The following is a 22,558-nucleotide window of genomic DNA, read 5'->3' on the forward strand; positions in this document are numbered from 1 at the left end:
GTAAAAAAGTTTGAATCTTCGACATTCACTGTACTTCTACCGAATTCTTGAAGTTTCTGTCGTCCAGGTAGCCGGAAAAGATGGTAGTTTTAATTTAAAACTTCTCGTGAAAGAAAATTCATGGTCACTACGCGACTTGAATATACAAATATCTTTCACTGTTAACAGCAAACCTTGACGAGAGAGTAAAAGTGATTCGTCGCCCGTTGATTATGCCACACCCAGTACACCATTCGTAATGATAGTGGAATTTTTCAGAATCATGTATACATATGCTAAAGAAAATTGTTTGATATTTAAATAATTATTTCTCCGTCGTATTATATGAAGCCAAAGCTAAATAAAAAAGGCATCAATGCAATGACCAATCTTGCTTTGCTCAACAGTTTTAGTAATTTCCTCTCTTTATTAATATAACCCTTCAGTATTATTTTCTTTGTTATGCACTCTTTCCTGATTAACTGCTTGGGTTGACATCTTCTACATTGAGTAGTAGTAGCATTAAGGGGAGGCGACCGACTGCTGAGGTCATTTGCGCCATAGCGGATGGACAGGAAAGGATGAAGGGTGGAGAGAAACCTGGCGTCGGCATTAGCCTAATCTTTACGAAAGGCGCCAAGGGGTCCGCAGCTTATCGTCCCATCCGACGGACGGCGTACTCACTCAAAGCGCCCACCACAAAGCGCCTTAAGTAGGGATCGAGATACCTCTGAAAAATATTCAACACCGCTGGGATTTGAACCTGGGCCCTCTGGGTGGGAAGACAGTACGATAGCCACCGCACCAATCCCGATCCCCTTATACATTGAGTTACAGTTTTGAAACTTGTTTATTAGCACTTGAAGCATAATTTTATTTTCATGAAATTTTGTAATTGCTGATGTAATAATTTTAGTATTGTACGCAAAACTTCAGTATAGTGCCACAATGTTGCTGTAAGCGAAGACTCCCTGATCGAAATGCTACCAAACTATGCGGTCAAATTTGATAGTGACGGGATGGAAATGTTTATGGCTATAATACATCAAGGGAAATCATTCAGATAAATTAATAGGGTGGTTTTTCTCCTGCATTATTTTGAAAATCAACAGAAGAACCGATAAAACAGCACTAAGTTGGTTTGTTTGGGTATAATCTACAAATTTTGTGGATTCGTTTTATACATACAGTTTTCTTTTAGTAGATTCATTTCTGTTTTTGCCTCACTGTATTCCCTTGTTAGAAAAATCACTGAGGCATTGATGAAAGAGTTGTGCTCGGAAGAGAGCGTTTAGGGTACGGCCATCATTTCGAGTTTCTGATTGATTCCTGATGATAATTCGAATCTCAATCTTCGAATTAGAACTTCCTCTGACGCATGGAAGTTACCGAACTGGGAAGATAGTTGTGGTTAGTTCGAATCTACCGAAAATGCAAACTATAATATTCTATTGATTGAATATTAATTATTAATAATAACTTTAAGGTAATCTGCGCTCTTGTCGGCCTCGCATCGTGAAATAAACTAAATAATACTCGTAAAATATAATAAAATATAACTAAATAATAAAATATAACGTTGATTTTTTTGGTCCAATCGCGATTTCAACGGCCATGTGTCATTTTCAAGGGTAAAAGATACTTGAGGATATCACCGATGCGATGAAACCAGTCGTACCGTAATTCATTATTTGTGGAAACTCCGAAGTTTGTATACCCTTCTCGATATGAGATTTCAGTATGTCGAGTCAGAAACCATTTATTTGTCAAAGGGTAAAATAGATTATTTGAGTGTGAATCTAAAGAAGGGATATCCTTGAAAATGGCACAAAGAAATGGAAACCGCGGGTAAGAAAACATGCCGTGCGTAATATTACAAAATGTTTGTCTACATAAGGTCGAACTCGTTTAATTATAATTATTGATGAATATATCATAAATGCGTTTCTATGTTCGTAAATGTGTAAACATCTGGATTGCATGCTTATACTTTTTTCTCGTACTATAGAGCACAGAATGCCTTTCGGAATGCCTTGGAAGTGTACCGGTTTTAGCTATGGCAACACCCTAAAGGCATTACCTTTTATTGTATATTGCTGACTCTTTGTATATCTGCGTTATATATAATATGCATTATATCTTAGAGTAGGGAAAACATTTATATTTTTGGTCGGGTAAATTAGTAGATCATACTCGCATTGCTCCTTCCGTCCCAAACCGTATGATATTTTGTTTGGGCCTTCTTAATAAACAACTCATCCTCATCACGGGTTATCAGTCCAACTCGTTGTCTCGGGCGTGACTTCATGGAATCGACTTAACATAATGAAAAGAGAAACTTTGTATTTCCACATAGATTTATTAGACGGGCGACCTAGGTTTCGACGTGGCACGTCATCATCAGGGTATCAATCCAACAGTTGGTTTGTAGACGCTTTCCGAAGCATCCCGTAATCGAGGAACACCTTAAACTTTTCAAAATAGGTATTTGTTGCCAAATGATGTAAATACTATTCCTATATTGTTAATGGATAAAAGGACTGCCGTAGTATGTCTTTTGTCAATGTTTGAAGTTTGCATTTAGGTTATCCTAAAAATGTGTCGATTATTGAACAAACTGTTTCTAAAAAAATTCGAGAAATCAGTTTGAAAATTTGTCAAAGCTTTAATGATGGAATTGGGTGAAACAAACCAATTTTAAACTAATTATCAAATTGAAACAAAAATATGAAAAGCAAGCGCACTGGTATACTTCTTATGGCTCTCAAGATAATTCCAATTCTGGATTTATTTTGTTTGATCATTTCTTTTTTGAATTTATTAGCTTTTATAGGCAAATATTAAGACTTTCTCATTTAATATTATGCCTGCAGGCTATTACATTCTATGCTAACTTATAACTCGAAGACATGTAATTTAAGAAATGGAAAACTAACCCGGACACAACGAAGTTTATGAGCAGATCCAACCCAAATACACGATGCCTATTGTACTCTTTATTATTATTTTCCCTGCGTCTACTGCTATAAAAGCTTAAATCTCTAATGAAGAACCTTCTGAAATTCGTAGTACGCATTCATTTTTTTTGGGACGCCCCATAAATGCGTAATAAAATTCAAATCGCTGCTTCTCCTCGCTCCTCGTATCTTTCACCTTTCCTCAGACCTCATCGTCTTCCTTCCCTTCCTTACAATCCGTCGACTCACACAAACATATAATATATTATGTATTCGCTTCAATCTGTGCCCCGGCGTGGCTGCAGCCACGCCGCTCTTAAGCGGTTTCCGTCCATGTGTTCTCAAGGGGCTGGGCGGAGAGAGAGAGGGAGGGAGGTGGCAAGGAGGAGGAGGTGGGGAAGGTTTAAGGGAAAGGGGTGGGGTCTGAGAGGAAAGGGCGTGAGCATGTGGGATGGCGGGGGAAGGGATAAGGAAGGCTGAGGGCAAAACCGGTAGGGAAAGGAGCGTGGGAAGGGCCCTGGCGTAGGTGGGCGGGTAAAAAGGGAAGATGGCAGTGGGGTTGGGGGTCGGGCGAGCGAGAGGGGAGGGAGAGGTGGTTTCCCAGGGGACCGGGAGAGGGAGGGAGGGGGGATGAGGGAGGAAGTGGGCGGAGGTAGGGAGGGGGACGTCCACCCCATCCCCTTACTCCCTCCCCTTACCATTTCATTCTAGTGCCTTCTGGAGAAGGTCCCCCCCTCACCTCCTTCCACTCCCCCGCCTCCTAAACGACTACGACCCTCACCCTCTCCCCTTTTAACTTCAGGGGCCGTTTCATTCATGCCCAGGAGATGTGTGTGTGTGTGTGTTGGTGTGAGTATGAGAGATGATTGAGGGGCGGGGCGGGAGGGAGGCAAGGGTGTGGGGCATTTTTTTTTCGTTACGGCTCGAGGGGAAGAAAGGGGAAGAGAGAGAGGGGGATGGGGTGGCCGGGAGAGGACGTGGCGGAGAGAGGGTGTGGGGTGGTGCGTGAGTGGACGAGGAGAAGAGAGAGGGAGAGGGCCCTCTTCTCTCTTTCTCTCTTGGGAGGACGTACTGTTTGGGTGTTCGTGTGTGCGTGTGTACGTGTTTGTGTGTGAGATTGTTCTTACGTGCGCGGGGAGTGAAGGAGGCGAATGGGTGGTGTCTGTGTGGGGGGGGGTGGTTTGGTGGATCTGGATGGAATAAGGGATGCGCTTATGTGTGTACAATGTAAATACATGCATGCGTACATGTGAGGGTGTGAGCGATGAATAAATCGTGTACGCGGGCCCTTGCTGTACAGTTGCCGGGACCCCACCTCCCCTTCCCTCCTCCGAATGGGGAAAGGGTTGGAAATCATTCTTGTGGCGTCTTGTGTCATTCAATTTCAACGCCCCTCTCATCCAATGTTGGGTCGCGCCAATTGAATCACATACATTGTCACTTCCCCTCCTTTATGGGGAAGTGCGCGACCGTAAATGCAATGGACTCGAAGCGTAATAGGGCTAATTATTCCTTGGGAAGCTCACTCTTGGAATAAAATGTGATCGTGGCATCCTATAAGTGCTCTACGTGTTTACTGGAGTAACATCCAGTCTTGAATTAAGACTGGGGCCACCAGAAAGAGATTTCAATTTCATTTGGTGAAAGTATCATGGAAAACGCGTATAAATATGGATACGCTTCTGTTGAGGATAATGTATCATAATAGAATATTCAGGGTTAGCGAATTCAAAAGCCTTAAATAGGTCTAAAAACTTTGGATTCAATCCAGGAAAACTATGCTATTTAATTTACTACGAAGTTTCCGTACATGTCATCTTTTTCGTCCAACCACGTCAAACCATGGTTCTGAAAAATTTAAGTTCTTTCAAATTTATAGGAATTTTATATCGGATAAATCTTGCATCGAATGGAACAAAAATTTGAAACAGTGTTTAATGAATATGAATATTAAGATTGACTAAGGAATTACCTCCGTATTCGTGTAGATGTAGATTTTAGATTTCTTCAGGGTAATTAGCCATGTATATATTTTTAGATGCTCTTTTCTTCGGCACGATTATCATCACATGAATGGTTTTCATATAGGAACGGAATAAATTTTACGAAGAGTCATGACACTTTCATTTTAATTTCGACGCTTGAATTATCATGGGAAGAACGTCACTGAAATGTAACTGGATCAATTTAGTTCCCAAATTACCAATTACAACCAGCTGTCATTCCAAATAATCTTTTATAAGAATGTAAAAGCTGTGATTTTTATTTCATCATCACAAATTATTAATCCTGAAGACTGGGCTATGGGTATCAAGTTATTTTCTATGCTTATCCCATCATTTCATAATACCTCCCTAAGACGACATTAATTGCTTCTATTTTCTCGTAATTTATCCCTTGCCTTCCCTTTTAATTCAAAACTACCGTGGTACCTCCCATTGCGATCTTATAAACTAATATATGAACTATTGTGCTGAAGAATGTACCCAGTTAGCGTCTTCATCTTCTATGCTTTTCATATCATTCCTCTTCAACCACTCTTCGAAATGCATTCTTTAGGGGTTCAGACTCTTCAGTTCTTTTTCACCACTATCCTTCAAATAAGTTCAGCAGGGTGAATTGCATTTAGGAGAAAATAATGTTGTATGGGTTAATTGACAGTAAGTAAATTTCTGCCAGGTAATGAATTTTCGGGAAAATCGTACACATTTACGAGGGTAAGGTGAAAAGTTCTCGGTCTGCCATTGAAATACTGCGATTTTCAGCAACAAAATGATTTTATTTTCTACATAATCTCCCTTGACTTCAACACACTTGGTCCAGCGTTGCTCCAACATCTGCATTCCTGCCCGGAAGTGTTAGTCTGGAAGGCTGTGAAAATATCAATCTACGGCCCTCTCAACTTCTTCATTGGACGCGAAGCGCTTCCCAGAAATGAATTCGTTCAAGTTTGGGAACAGACTGAAGTCTGAGGGTGCTAAATCAGGAGAATAGGGGGGATGACCGAGCAAATCGTAACCCAAATCCCGTATAATTCCCCCTTCGCCCAACGCACTTTGGTAAGCAGGTGCGTTGTCCTGGTGAAAAATGATTTTTTTCTTCCTCAAGCCAGGTCTCTTCTCGCGATTTTGGCCTCCAGCCAAAATAGCGAGAAGAGACCTGGCTGGTCAAGAGGGTTCGAGTAATATTCACCTGTAATTGCTACTCCTTTTCCAGGGTAATCAATTAACAGGATCCCTTTTGCATCCCAAAACACACCGGCCGTGACTTTTCCGGCAGATGTGATCGACTTAGTTATCTTTGGCGCTGAACCTTCGGCTTCCACCCACTGCTTCGACTGATGTTTCGTTTCTGGTGTGTTGTGGTGGACCCATGTCTCATACATGGTAACAAATTGACGCAAAAAATCGGTCGGTTCCCTCTTGAATCGGTCCAAACATGCTGCAAAAATCTGCGAATTTGCTTTTGATCGTCATACAGCAAATGCGGCACCCACCTTGCGCACAGCTTTCGCATCCCTAATTTTTTTTGTGCAAGATGTTTCGCACTGTTTCTTCCGATATCCCCACGGCCTTAGCTATCTCACTCACCTTCACTCGCCTTTCGTCCAACACGATATCGTGCATCTTTTCGATGATTTCAGGTGTGGTTGCGGTTTTTGGCCGTCCTTCACGTGGTCCATCTTCGAGGGATGTGCGACCTTGTTTAAATTCAGCTGCCCGCTTTTTAACGGTTGACATTGAATGAGCTAAGTCCCCGTACACTTTGGTCAACGTCGGATTAATTTCCTTAGGGGTTAACCCATCCAAAACTAAGAATTTTATGACCGCACGAAATTCAGTTTTTTTTCCATTTTGACGAAAATCACGGAATACGTATATTGCAACAATACATGTAAGCAAACTACTCTAGAGAATAAGTAGAAACTTGTCTTACGAACTAATGACGAGTGCACCGAGGCAGGAATCATAAATGTTCGTCTATTGGAACGGTATATCTATGTCAGGCCGAGAGCTTTTCACCTTACCCACATAGGCTCGGAGGTGTAGAAAGGAATTGAGGACATCAAACTGTGTTCTAAAATGGGGACCTGAAACGGGAGAAATAAGGTGAGGGACAGCTTCCCAGGGAGTTTCAGTAAGGAAACTATGGACCGTCCAACGATTAGTGGGGAAATGATTTCGAATGATAGTTCAGGGGAGGTGTCATTTCGCGTCTGTTAGACCTTGCCTTGAATACGCATCGAGTGTTTCGGACTCTTCACTGGAGGACTTAATTTCTTAAAATAAACAGGATACAAAAGAAAAGCTGCTCGTTTCGCGAAGAATCGTTATGAATGAACGGAAAGGGTCACATTACATGTATTGTTGGAGCCTCCGGGATAGGAGCCACTGGAAGCGCATAGATTACATTAACGACTTAAACTTTAGGGTACAATTAAATCGTCCAATTTTAACACCAGCTCAGTGAGATGTTGTGGTAAATCACCTGCCAGACCGGTGGATTTTTTTAAAGTAATCTACCGGTTAAGGTATGTTTTTGGATGAACACAACTACCAAATAAATATTTTATTACTCCTATCAAAACACAAAATCCAGCATCCTACTCGACATCAGGTCCCTCTTCATCTCTGAGTACTTCCTTCCTCCCTTCATCCCGTCCAACATCCCTATCCTGTTCCTTCCGTTTCCTCGTTTGCCTAACATTCCCCCCTCTATTACAGTCCTCAACATCCCACTGCCGATCAATACGCCCCTCATCCATTTTTCCTGCCTCCATAGGATTTCTCCCAACAAACCCCTCTCTTCGCCCACCATACCAAGTACTTCCTCATTTGTTTTCTTCTCTGTCCATTTCACCTTCTCCATTCTTCTCCACACCCACATTTCAAAAGCCTCCAATCTACGTCTATCCTCCTGCTTCAACGACCACGTTTCCGCACCGTACATAGCTACGCTCCATATCAAAGTTTTTACGAGTCTTTTCTTAACATCCTTACTCAAAGTCCCTGTCATCAACTACCTCCTCCTTGTGAAAGCCTCTTTGCCTAGCGCAATTCTTCGCCTTACGTCCCTACTACTTTGACCGTGTTGGTCCAAAACACTACCGAAATACGTAAACTGTTCTACCTGCTCTAGTTTTTGCCCTCCTATTTTAATGTTAAGCTTGGCCTTTTTCTTTCTAGAAAATCGCATAACCTTTGTTTTACTAATGTTGATTCTCATCCCATACCTGTCGCACTGAATTTCCAATTCACTCAGCAATGCTTGCAACCCCTTGGCGGACTGACAAACTAAAGCTTGGTCATCAGCAAACCTAACTGATTTTACGAATTCCCCGCCGACTTTCATTCCTACCTCCAGTTCTTCCCTTGCCTCTTTAATCATTTCCTTTACATATAGGTTGAACAGCAACGGTGATAATGGGCAACCCTGCCTTACACCTCTTCCTAACGCTCCCCATCCGGGATCGGTGGATATGAATAATCATTTTCCCTCGCATAATTCGAGACTACTACTACAGTAGGAAGTAAAACCTACATCAATTTGAACGTCCAGACCTTTTCAATAATACTTCATAAATTCATACTCTAATGGCTGGTAACATAAATTCCTCCGCCACACGCCCTCTTGGTGGATTGCAGCTTAATATGTAGACGTATATGGGCGAGCTAAAGAGCTGTAAACGAAGTTTCTTTGATAATCTCCCTTCGCCTCCGGAAAATTTAGGGTTTCACCGCGTGATATACATCTATTCATGAAATAATTTGCTGTGCATAAATATTAAGGTAATGATTTGAGATGCATACTTACATGGTAACCTACAAGCCACCACTAGGATATGTGGCAGAGAGATAATTGGTTCCATTTCATAATCTGGTATTGGTTGCCGAAGAGACTGACTTATAGTTGATAGTAGTGTCATTATGAAATATTATAAATGGATTTCGCAACGACTTGAATCAATATCTAAATTTTGGCGAATCTCTCCCAAGAAATCCTCGTGAAACGCGGAAGTAAGTGTTATAAATGAACGGTAATAAACGACATTGCTCGGGGATTTGTTCGAGAATCAGGTCTGCTTTTATTATGGGACTCGTGTAGTTTTTTTGTCTTGAACGGGTGGAATATAAATTTCTAACCCTAATAATGCAACGTATTCTCGCTTTGGGAATTGTGTTCCCAGTGAACGCTGCTCTCTTATTGTAATGAAGCGTGGGAAAAGGGAGCTATCTTGAAGAAAAAACGAAAGAAAAAATATCAAGGTGCCCTGACGGCCAATTTCATTCGATGAAAACGTGAACATGACTCACGAGTCTTCACAAAACTATGGGTACCCTGTGATGGACTAAATTAAAGCCATAGAGGCAGAAAAATGCTGACTACGAAAATAATAGATAATTATAGGTCATTATAGTCTGTGAACTTCATATATCAAGCAATTCATTTGAAAGTTTCCTTTGCGCAGAGACTGGACCGAATGTGGTTATTATGCTGGAATTACATATTTCCGCCTTGACGCTACCCATAAGCCGTGAATTTCTGAGTCTTTGAGCCGTGATCTGTTATCATTGAGAAGCACGATATACGAGGCAGGCTCGTATGTCAGGCTCCTCGGGAATCGTTTATGACTTTGCTTCGGAGATGAATTTGCGTTAATTTTGAGGCTAAAATCGAGACTTTCAGAAGAGTTTGTAGTTTTATGAATGACATTTTTGCTGTAGAACTCGAAGGGACATAAATTGACGGTTCATATTTCAAATTAATGTCCATAATTAATAATATAATGCTAGCTGAGCTCTAAGGTAACGTTTTGCCCGCCAAAGAGTTCTAACGGCGGGGAGACTGCTTCCAACTTTACTTTAAACCTGCGTTGATAAATGAATTGGCAAGTGACTCACATTATTAATTAATCCAATCTAATTAATCACGACCTCTCCTGGGCAAAACACGTACGGGGAATATGTGGACAAGCGAACAAAAAATTTGGATTTGTTGGCAGAGTGCTGGCTAATGTAATGACAAAGTCAAAGAGAAATGTTATCTTTCGCTGGTTAGACGTCATTTAGAATATGCTGCAAGTATATGGGATCCTCACGAAGTTTGATTGCATGGCGAATTGGATCATGTGCAGCGTAGAGTAGCTAGATTTGTAAAACGTTGTCATGATAAACTTGGTGGCGTATCCAAAATATTAGAGCAGCCAGGCTGGGAATCACTCACGTAGCGAAGTTTAAATTACAGATTGAAGCTCTTGCGTACATTGGAAGTGCGTCTCTATAGCAGTGATGTTGAAAATGTATTATTAGCCCATCGTACTATGACAAACGAGAGACCATGTCAATTGGATGAGAGAGATTAAGCCTTGAACAGATAGATTTAAGATGTCATTTTTTCCACGAACGATAAGGGATCAGAATAACATAGTCAGACCGCGGTAGGGTCATTTTCGGATCAGAATTAGTCTGGTGTGTATTCACCCCCTGCCACACACCCTAGCGGTGGCTTGCAGGGTACTAAAATAAGCAAATAAAATAAAATCTAATGTTTAGGCCATTGAAGTGTAGAAATATGAATTCTGTTCCTTTGCCTTGAATAAAATTTTCATTGGACAAAATTGAATTTTTCTGGCGGGGAAAACGGGGGAAAGACCCGCACGAGTCCACAGAAACACTCCGTTAAGACGTCACGTCCTGGTGAATGAATAAAATATGTACAGTACATTTCTGTCATGCCCTGCAATGTGCCACAAGGTAATGCGCCAGGGGGCGTAAAGACACATTAAAAAAACACCTTTTTGCCTTATTATCATGGTTTGAGTTCTCAATCTGTTCTTCAAATATTTCTTTGATAGCTCGATGTTTTCTTCGCATGTTTCATCAAAATATGTGTTTCGTTCTTTGAGTGATATGAGGGCTGTTGATCTTCTTTCCAGAACATCGCATTTTATTTTGATATGGATGGTACTACCACATTGGGTATTGTTGCTTGCGGTTGAGTATCCTCTGCTTGTGGCAAGGCGGCACAATCTTAGTGATGCCTTCAGTTTACGTTCGGTACGCGTGTTGCTGACCTTATCTCTCCATATTTCGGACGGGTATTGCTACTCTTTTATGCATACAAGTGGTTGAGTTTTACTGTTTTTTCCTGCAATATCTCTTTGCCGCGTGGAAAACTTGTTTCCCGTAGATGTAGTGTACGTGTGTTTGGAAAGAAAGTTTCTCGTCCAGATATGCGCACACTAACTATTCGAAGGCAGATATTCGCTGAGTTTTGGTTCCATACATTTTTACTATCGGATTTCGGCTGAGTTTATTTCCAAAAAATCATTAACAGACTTTTTATTTGATGAAATGTTTAGCTTATCCCTATGTGCCCCGTTTTCGAGTTTATCGTTGCAGATTTTGCAGTTTCTCCTTAATTACGTTTTAGTGTTTCCTGGTAACATCAGATTCAGATCGTCTGCGGACGCTATAGTTCGCAGTCTGGTGATAGTTCCTCCATCAGAATGGTATTAACTATTAAGTCTTAGTCCCAGGACTGAACCTTGGGAGCATCCTTTTGATGCCTCTTTTTCTGAAAATGCATGGTTCGATTTATGGTTTGAGATTTTTTAGCATATGCAAATTCTTTAATTCTTCAGTTGCACTTGGGTGATCTGTATACTTCTAGTGACCCTCGCGGCTGTCCTGCCTTCTTGACAATACTTAAAGACAAGTGTGTCCGCCATGCTGTTTTAAACCTGTGATTCTCACCGTAATTCTCACATCTGTAATACTGTGTCATGTACAGGTGATCACTTATTTAAAATGAATCGTATCCATTATGTATAACCGTTTATTCTGCATTGGAGTAGACCAGGTCGACTGGACTACTTCCATAATCCATGACCCAGTTCATGTATTTTACCGAATTTCAACATGGTCCTTGAAAGGGATCCGTTGACCGGCTCGTTTTGCTGTAGTTTGCGTTCATTGTTATTAATGTTCTTCAGGTGTAATTTTATTCCAGGGATACAAATCCTGGGCTTGTTCTTTCGCTCTTACTTTGTAATGAATTGTTCTCATTATAGCATTTATAAGTTTTGGACCGTTTGTTCAAATCATTATTCCGCCTTGATTCCAAATCCCCTGTCTGGCTCTAGTAATTTTGTGTCAAACTTCCTGAAGGATAGCTATTGGGTACAAATAAGTATATTACCCTATCCTAATTTATTATTTCTGTGGAGAGCGAAGCGGGCCATTAAATATCGTACATGGGAAAAACTGACCTTCGCACGTCGAAGGAGAAGATCATATAGCATTACGTTCTCTGAATGGTGCTAGAAAACCATGCTGAATCTTCCAGAGAACTTTGCCGGACAGCTAAGGGACCTCGATCTTGCCGTGCCGCATCCGCTACAACTTGCAGACCGTCCTGTTTTGGACCCGCCATTGTATGAAAGGCTGTTTTAGTGCCATCACTGGTCACCATATTGACATCATTCTCTGGCGGGTATACTTATGAAAACTGTGTTCTTCTTCTCTGGCTGGACCTCGTGGCCAATTGGTAACTGGATCTTTCTACTTTCCGCGCGTGGTGAGGACACAATTTCAGCGAAAGTGGTGTTGGGAGGGCGATCCCTACATTTTACTTAGTTCCTCTTCGATGGTTTCCCCAATGGTGTTTACATTATCGTCCTCATCCACGATGTTTTAACCTTTCGCCACATGATGGATGTAGGTACATTACAACTTCGTAAGTATGCTAGATAGGGCGAAAAACTCCTTCGCCAATTCGGATTTTTTTTACTTTCACGAATCCTTTCATTCGCGATTACTGTTCTGATTGCCGTTAAACCTTTCACAAATTTTTCAATCAGAGACTGGAGGTTTTGGTGATTTTTTCTCCAATGAGCCGTGTTTCGTTGAACTGGGGATCCCAAAATCCCACTTTCAGCCGCTTCTTTGCCCGGACACTCCGTGGCCGTTGCTCACCCGCAGCATCGTTGTGGCGGTCCAGTCAACAAGATCCCCGGAGATAATCTAAAAGAATATCGATCAATGGGGGGATCACAAAAATGTCTCCAAACTGTTCACTGGGAGAACACCGGTCAAAGAATTCTCTGGTGTGTCTCGACAACGGAGGGTGCATGGTATCCGACCCCATGCAGTTACCCAACCCGTTGGCCCATGTGGACAGCTTGCATGAACTGTGTATGTACAGTATCTCAGCTTATAATACTACTATACCCAAGCAGGACGAGCTACTAGTAAGAAGAACAATAAAATAGGGGTTAGATTAATAGCCGCGAGCTATTAATCCGTCCTGGCCTTATCATCCGTAGGAAAATGGTGTTTTCGATCTGTCGTTTCTAAAGTTGATCTCTCGAATCATGATATTCATGATCTCTCCTGCCGTATTACGAGGGGGCTAATAATGCTTTTTTTAGTATCATCGCAAAAGAGACCTGCTGTTTTATGAAGGAGATTTAATCAGTCCATCAACCTTATGCCCGTGAGTTAATCCCAACCTACGTCCTCGATTACGGTCAATGCCATCGATTTTCTGTTTAATCGCAAGAGAAGAAAGTGAATTTAAAACACTGGTATTGACGGAGGGTATTAAAATCATTTCATTCCGTTGATCAAATCCCCGATAAGTTAGTTAGGACATAAAAACTGTCCCAATGAGAGAATTCGAAGGGGCGATCGAGTGATCATTGAAGTTTTACGTTGTACTTATTCATTGCCCTTTGTAAAATGAACTGATCTGGCACTTTCAACGGAATAATGTCGCCATTTTATCATTTCGGCATTTTAATTTCGCGTTTAAGTTTTTATGGAGTGCACATTAGTGTCCTGTCGCGCAAAAAATATTGAGTAATTTCATGACATCCTGTGTATGTTAGAGTTATCGTCCTTGTTAGCGATTGCTCAATTTTGTGTACTACATGCCAATAAATTTGATGATGATATGGGGCAATAAATAGGTCTGAATCAGCAGACGTGAAAGCGTTGAAACGAGTTGTTCCCTCAAGCGTGAAGTGGGCAGTATTTAATCTGTTGAATTTATTGCGCTAGTTTTAAGTAAACCTCGCCAGGTTGTTAACCTTTGCTCGTCAAAATGGCCCTTACGATAGATTCCCACTCTCGAAAGACATTTCAGCTGTGAACATAGACTATTAATCTTAGCATACGAGATGGTTGTGGTGAGTTTACCTTCGCATATTTAATCCTCGTATAGTTCATAGAGGTGAGTTTACCCACGTTTACGTGGTTGCATAGTTTTTTAGTAATTATTACTATGAAATAATCAAAATATCCGGATAAAATTCATACTTCGTAAAAATTGATCTTCCTGTTCATAATGATGTAAATAAAGTCGTATAAAAATGTTGATTTGTTTTGTTTCATGAAGGTGTAGATTAAAGTAACCGCAATGTGGAGAAGATAGAGGCTCGAAGTGTGATTGAATTTATTCATTTGAAAGGTTACAGTGCCCGGAAAATCCACGATGAAGTGATGGCTGTTTATAGAAACGATAGCCCGTCAATTGACACAGTTGTGAGGTGGAAAAGGGATTTTTAAACTGGCCACATGTCCCTCACAGACGATCCAAGAAGTGGAAGATAATCATTCAAGGACGATGCTGCCACGGCATAGAAAGTGGAAGACATTCTATCAAACCGAAGAGCAACCAACCAAATGGTCATGAATGAGACTTATCTCAGTTAAGGCAAAGCATGGAAAATTATTCACGAAGAACTGCTCATGTCAAAGGTGTCGGCACGCTGGGTTTCACGGCTCCTGACTCATTTTCAGGAGCAAACACGGCGCTTCCTGCCAAGAGAGATGTTTAATCTTTTGGAGCAAGATGAAGATGGTTTTTTCGCCTGATAAAAATGGAGGAATCTATCAATTTGATCCATAGTCCAAAAAGATTAACAAGGAGTGTAAGCACAGCAACTCACATCCCCCCCCCCAAGAAGGCTAAGGTGCAGAAGGCTGCAGGGAAGTTGAGGCCGTCTATTTTTTGGTACTGTCTCGGAGTCATCTTAACAGACTACCTGAAGAAGGATTAGACATCACTGGTGCATATTATTGCACACTGCTGAACAAATTGATCAATGCTCTGAAAAAGAAACGGCGCGTTATCATCACCAAAGGCATCCGTATTCTTGCCCACAATGCACTGAGAAGCACTCACTCATCTCTAGGTGCGGTTGAGGAATCAAAGCGATGTGCCACAAACACCCTATTTTCCCTATCTCGCCCCAGGCGACTTTTCCCTATTCTTTGAACTCAAAAAAACCATTGCGTAGTCTGAGATTTGACCATACAAATTTCGTAATTCAAGAGGTGGAACAATGGTTTTCGGCGCGATCTGCTGTGTTGGAGTTGCTGAGGGCTATGGTGACCTTCGAAAGGTCAAGAACACTGAAAGAAACGTATATCTCTAGATGGTAACTATGTAAAGAATTCTTAAGAATAAAAAATAATGTTCTATCTTGGTTATTTTTTAGTAATAATTTAAAGTTAACGATACCCCCACATAGCCTACGTGGTACTATGCGAGCAAGAAAGGAATAGTGGTGCAAATTCTTATCGTGTTACGTTCTCCCGATCATGTCCAGTTTATTATCATCTTTAATATAATTTACTGTAATGTTCTTACGCAGGAGAGAATGGGAGATGTGGAGGAACAAATCGGAAGTCAGCAACAGTGGATGTGGGGCATTTTGTGTGGATATAATTTGTAGATGTAGATGTTGGGCAAACGAAGTAGGGGTGGAAAGGTCAAAAGTTGTATGTTGGACGGAATGAAGGGAGACCGGATGTATGATGCTTTGAAGAAGGGTTTGTTTCAATGAAGGATGTCATACTATGTCGTGTTCAGCAAGTCTTAGAAATCAGCGTGTCCTACCAAAACTCACCTAAATCAATGAACTACCTATTAATTAAAAATAGTTCCTTCAGCCAGGAGGTAAAATGTAACCTTTGTGATCGAAGGTAATGTCACTTGTGGTCTCTGTCACAGGGGTGGACGTGATGCCATCTGCAATGTCTTTTCTGAATATAAGTAGAATAAATCTGGGGAAATAATTTATTGCACATCAAAGTGCAAATTGCTAAAATTCTTCATAAGAACACCCTTATGTATCAACATACCAGTGCCATTGCCTCCGCCATTTGAGGTATGCTTCCTGTAAGACATCAAGAGGACTCTCGTTTAGGCTCCTTCGCATTACCTCTTTGACATAATCCAGTGGTCCAAAATGGTACTCAAATGGGTTACTTGGGTCGTACTCAAAGACCCATGTCTCTTCACCAGTAACCACCTATTCTAAAACATTCGGGTCACTTTCATCGGGGTCCAAGAGGTCCAAGGTAAGATTTTCACAAAAGCAGTCTTCCAACAGCACCTTGGGGACCATCATGGCACACCTTACTCATGGCCAAATCTCCTGTAAGAATGCAATGCACTGTGGTTTTCTGAATATTGCACCCTTCTGCTAACATCCTGACACTTAGGGGGCAATCAGAATTGAGCATTTGTTTCACTTTTTGCACATTTTCACCGCACTGTGTTGTTGATGGATGTCCAGGGCATTCCTCATCGTCAACCTCCTCGTTACCCTCCGAAAACATCCAATGAAAGCAGGAAACCATCACTTGGAACATTTTTCCATCTCCATAAACATCGTTAACTATGGTCATGGTCTCCGAACCCAATTTTACAAGCTTAATGCACAATTTTATCGCGTATAATTGCTCCGTGGAAAATAGAGTTGTGACTTAGGGACGTGACCTTCGAACAGGGGTACAGTTTAGCAGCAATCCGTACAATGTTAATGCCCACAGTTAACTGACGCTGGTCAAGTTACTTTCCCAAGATCTCCCATTACCTTTCCCTCTACAAATCACCCCGCTCCAGCCATCTGCATTGGTGGCAAAAAAATATTCCTTATTTGTGGGACATACCCTGTATTTAAAATGTCGCAAAAGAATGCAAAATTCAAAACATAAACGAATAACCTCAACCAATTTCTTTTGTGAGAGCTATTTTAGCGACTGAGTTTGGTTGCTTTTACTAGTTGTTTGGTCGGCTCAAGTACAGTGTTTTTTCGATTTAACAGAAAAAATTCGACAGAAAAATGATTGAAAGCCCTTGTTGTCTCCATATTTTGGTGTTTTTAAAAATTACAATAGTCTCCATTTAATCCCTCTCCTTTCCTACCATTTTTCAAATTTATGAAGTGCAGACCTCGTCATGTTCATTTTACATTCACGTATTAGGTAAGAAGAGTCAAGAGGGCAATCGAAGTTTCCAACAACAGTCCTATTTATTTTCGTGGCGTTCTTTATGTTGAGACTAGAAATTGAAGCTGGCGGTAGATATCACAAGTCGAGGAGTAAAACTAGAGTGGAATCCGTCTAAGTGGACAGCAATTTAACTTGACATGGAAGAGGGACATCAAGCAAAGAAAAACTCATGCTAAGATGGCGTTTACCAAGAAGAGGCAACGAACATTTCTAAAGAACCTAAGGTTGCAAACAAGGAAACGATTCATCGAAACGTTCGGATTGATCACTCTACGGATCAGAGCAATGGAAGAATGGAAAAGTGAACCAGCGAAGAATAAGAAACATAGTGCTGGAGGAGAATGCTGGGGATTGAGTGGACAGATGTGTGAGTGAGGAATGAGGATGTATGCAGAAGAGCAGGAAAGGATAGGTTCATATGAAGAACACTACGGCAAAGGAAAAGTGGATGGATTAGACACACCTTTAAGCACAATGGATTAATTAAAAACCTAAAATTGGTAAATTAAAGACAAGGTCCCGTAATGGAAGAACGTGAGACAAGTTCTTAGGACTAATTAAAGACGGACGTAAAACAGAGAAGCCATCAGGGGATGGAAAAGAGTGGAGGGCTGCAGTAAATCAATCTTAGGATTGAAATACTGATGATGAGGGCGATAAATTATGGAAGTATTATTCGCGAGAGGAATACAAGAAAGAGCACGACCACCGTAGTAATGGATCCGAAGGTTGGTTTGTACAGTGAGGCTAGAGCTCACTTCTTAATAAGCCTCATATGACGTGTGAAATTCATATTAAGAGTAGGAAGGTTAGTTGCTTACCCTGCACCACAGGCGGTAAAATTGGAGGCTCCCAGGGCTAGACGCGGAAACCATTAGCCTGATCTCCACCCAATGGACTACCGTTCGTAGAAGAAAACATAAATATAAGCTAACTGACACATATCGTTTTCACAGGCGTGTGTTTTTGAATTAGAGTGATAAGAGATCTTTGCTGGTACTTAATACGCTAGCCTGGAATAAAATTTTTATGACAACTTGAAATCCTGACCCTATTTGGTGGGCATATGCTCATTCTCGCAAATTCCTCTGCCTACTTCATTTCACTCAAAGAGTACCCATCTACCCTGTCATCGCCAGACTTCAATCGGGTTTGAGGAACGGCTCATCAAGACAAATATTTCAACCTGAGGCCTTGGACGAGCTCAGACTTATAAATTGTCCCAATTTCGCCAACTTCAGTGCAATATCAAAGTCTTTTTTTCCAATATTCATGATATTAAGGAATACCATTTTGACTTTTTTATTTAGTCGTGAGTGAACTATAAATTATGGCGTAATTAACACTGTGGTAATATAAAATGGCACTTCTGGTATACATTTAATAATAATCGCGGTGCGCGTTAAATGAAAACTGTCACCTTTGCCAGTTTTCTTTTCACCTTCGTTTTTACCTGTAGGCACTACGTATTATTCTTATTTGTTTGTATTTTGACTTATCTTGGAAGTTTGCAGGACAGAAACATAATACTCGAATTAAAATGGGCAGCAAGTTCATATTTTTTTTTGAATTGTTAATAAATCCACTGATGAATTGTGCTTTCTTTTAATTTCTAATTGAACTCGTGGCTAATCAGTCGCCATATCATTCTGCCAAACATTTCAATTCTTTGATTATAATTTTTAGTGTGTGTGTGTTTGTATATAATGGATGAAAAGGTCCTGAAAAGAAATAAGTGCCCATTTTCATTTATTTCGAAAGGTATATTGGTTTGGGTTAAGTATTTACACTGTATATTGTTATGTATGCCACGAACTTAGGCAAAAATTATCCGCGAGTGTATGATACCGCTATAGTTTTTCTCGCGAAGTAGTCTCCCGCCAGCTATCAGCACATGAGCTCCTTCAATTCGATCCTGACGGGCACTGTCGCTAGGGTTGCCGCCACAACTCCCTCGGATCCACCGGGAGACTCCCTGCCTTTGACGGCTATTTAGAATTTCTCCCGGATTGAATTTTCCTCCAAATTTTACTCAACAAGGCGATCATATTACGTTTGTTAAATCTTTGAAGGAGGGATTCTTGAATGGGGCCTAACACTGAGGGAGTTCTGGGCGTTCCGATAAACATTTCAGTTACTCCTTAAGCAAGTAACTCTTCTCTTTCTTAATTTCGAAACTCTATCGCCCGCAGCAAGTTTTACAAAGGGAAGCATTATATGGGGGCTATTTGCATCATAAATACCTACTGAATAAGTATTGTCAATAGTAGAATTTTGTCTATTTTATTCACAATTCTTTTCACTTGGTGAACGGGCTTGCTGGCTAAAAGGCTAACGAAAGAAATCGTGTATATTTTATTTATACTTCCAAATTATAATACCATTTTATACTTCCAAATTAGGTTTTATGGTAATACCATTCATTGTTTATTATACCGAAATAACTTACAATTCTCGCTGTTATGTAAAAGAGCCTATGCATTATTTGTGATACATTCGTATTGAAGTCTTGTTGTATAATGTTACCCACTAAAAATAACAGTTTTTATACGATAAATAAAAAAATTAACTAAAAAATTAAACGATATTTTTGAGAATTTTCAAGATACTCTAATGATACTCAAAATAACCACGTGTTACACAAGTTGGAAATCCGTGTATTTCAGTTCGTTTTTTGTTACGATATTGGAGCCGTAAACTAAAATGGATAAATTCATTTTTTTAATTGCAGCTGCCGGGCTGAGTAAATCTAGTTTTAGCCTCAAAATACTTGGTATTATTTTGGAATTTTCTGGAAATAATTACGGTAACTGCTAATCACTATGATTATTTTGGGAAAATCGTCTCAAATCGTCAAAATTCAGCCTATAATGGAGTAACCATTTCAGTTGTGATCAAATAGTAAATATAAAGTAATTATAAATGCACATTCAACGTTTTCTTATTTTAACTTGAGCTCACGTATGGTCTCAATCCCGGAATGAACAACTCGTCGAATCAATTCATCAAGGAGTTGGCAACCCTAATTGTGCTCCTTTCTCGTTCACCCTCAAATTGCGTATATATGCCACTCGACACCATTCATCAATGGTTTACACAAATCTTCGACTGGTTTCCTTCCTTCCTTCCGACTAGCTCCCTTCCAAAAGGACGTTCCTGCACGTCGTCCCAAGTACTTAACTCCGCGGAAGGCACTAAATATTAATCAGGCGCCGGCCTCATTGCCGGCGGCAGCACGATGAGTGAATGATGCGTCGGCTGATTTACTGGCTATAACAATGCGCTTTTAACATGCTGAGCACTATGAGACCGGTGTTGTGCTCAAAGTGGTCGTTTGAGATAGTGATCTCGTCACACTCCTCGCTTTATTTTTATGGATGTTGGCAGAGAGGATTGTTAGCAAGGATTTTGAAGGACAACGAAATCTTGAGAACGTCAACAATTTAATTTAGTTGATGGCGAGCGTTGGGTTTCGTCCCTGCTCCCCTCATTGTGATTGGTAAAGTGTGCTACGAGTTGCGAATAAACGTATCTGCCCTCGGAAATTCTTAATATTTTTGGTGATAGAGACGTGTAAAAATACAATTACCATCTTTCCATGATTTATCTGAAAATTCATCTGAATAATGCGGCGGTTGGATTTCTTGAAAGAGAATAGTTTGAAGTGAAAGTGTATTAATATCTTTTCAATTCGATGATGATTTATTGCAGCGTTGCTTATAACCTCCCCTTTCCACCCCCCGGCCGAAACCTTCGATTCTCCCCGTATTCCAAATTACTTACTTATTTTGGTTAGATTCGAAAGTCCTCTTCTCTTGCGCGTCGTGATTTTCAGTGATAATATCTTCTGTGCAATTTATTATGTGGGTTTCTATTTTTGCCTCCTTTATAATCCTCATGAATTCTCCATAAATTGTGGATTTAGATCCACTTTTCATGTTCCTTTTAGTGGGGTGTCCTTTTCCTCTTCTCCATGCTTCATTATTACATATTGCCGCATATTAATGCGATATCTCAAAGCTAAGATGGGAAAAACGTTATGCATTCCCACAATATACGCATTTCAAACCAATGTTTTTTCCTCGAGTTGTGTGTTTAGTTACACGAGTTAAATGAATAAATATTTTCTTTTTCTAAAAATACTTTCGCAACGTTCGGAAATTATATGCTTCCCCCCGGCTTTCTCATTCCCAAGAAAGATAGATAAGGGCCTAAGACATTTTTCTATGCATTGATATTTTAGATTTAATCTACTGCGTGAAAATTAAAAATTTCATAAAAAACTTAAACAGTCGTCACTTCTTGAGAAAGGTTACGCGTGTTATTTTTTATTATTATTAAATCTATGATTATTCTAAAAACAAATGGGAAAATGCTAGACATGGTCGGGTATGGGAGAGGGTTGTTGGGAGAGGAATCAAAAAGAGGCAGGAAATATAGATGCAGTGCATTTCAATTGGCAATGAGATGTTAAAGACTGCAATAGAGGGGAGAATGTTGGGAAAACGAGTAAGGGGCAGGAGTAGGATAGGGATGTTGGATGGAATGAAGGGAGGAAGGAAGTACAAAGAGATGAAGAGGGGCTTGTGGTAGAGTAGGATGTTGGGTTGTGTTTTATTAGGGTTGACACGAGAATCGTCACTGTACCGTTTGGTAGCTTGTGTCCATCCAAAACTTCCTTTAATTGGCAAATTACCGATAGTAATTAATTTGTAATCGGGAATAAGGTCAAAGTCTTCAAAAGGCTAACTAAACCTGAGATTATAAGTGATTGGACTATTAAAAGGTTTCACGTCAAGACTAATTCTGTTGTTTCTTTGGAATGTTCTCAGGGAAGCTGTATGCTGTCCTGGGCAGGAGGCACGGGCGTATCTTGGCCGGGGACATCACCGAGGGCTCCGCCACCTTCAGCGTGACTGCAGTGCTCCCGGTTGTCGAGAGCTTTGCCTTCGCTTCGGAGATACGGAAGCAAACATCCGGGCTTGCCATTAGCCCTCAGCTGCTTTTCTCACACTGGGAGGTCGGTCGACTGAAATCAAGTTCCAATTACCTTTCCATCCCATTCGCATTCCTTGGGAAACAGTCTATTGGCCGCGCAATGCCCTTTTGGGACAAATTGTGACTCTCCTCTCTCTCCTTCCATGGGTGGTTATAGGCTGTTATTAAGCTAGAACCTCTGGTCAATAAAATGTGCTAATCTATTTTGATGCTCCTCTTCATGCTTTCCTATTTTAAATGCCATTCCCTATGTTGAAGGTGTTAAATTCGCCGTGCAAGACAGTTAATTTGCATGATTTCACAGATTTAATTGTCACC

General features: G+C 40.7%; 1 protein-coding gene across 1 annotated transcript in view; it reads left to right on the top strand.

The window, feature by feature from the left end:
• Positions 1 to 22,558, top strand: part of LOC139695155 (elongation factor-like GTPase 1) — a 498,678-nt gene that overhangs the window by 472,625 nt on the left and 3,495 nt on the right. Inside the window, exon 16 of the mRNA XM_071593808.1 lies at positions 22,075 to 22,262. Within this exon, the coding sequence (XP_071449909.1) occupies positions 22,075 to 22,262 (188 nt within the window). The remainder of the gene's footprint in view (positions 1 to 22,074; positions 22,263 to 22,558) is intronic.

This window comes from Hetaerina americana, unplaced genomic scaffold (genome assembly GCF_022747635.1).
Source record: "Hetaerina americana unplaced genomic scaffold, ioHetAmer1.1.p SCAF_6, whole genome shotgun sequence".
Taxonomy (NCBI): domain Eukaryota; kingdom Metazoa; phylum Arthropoda; class Insecta; order Odonata; family Calopterygidae; genus Hetaerina; species Hetaerina americana.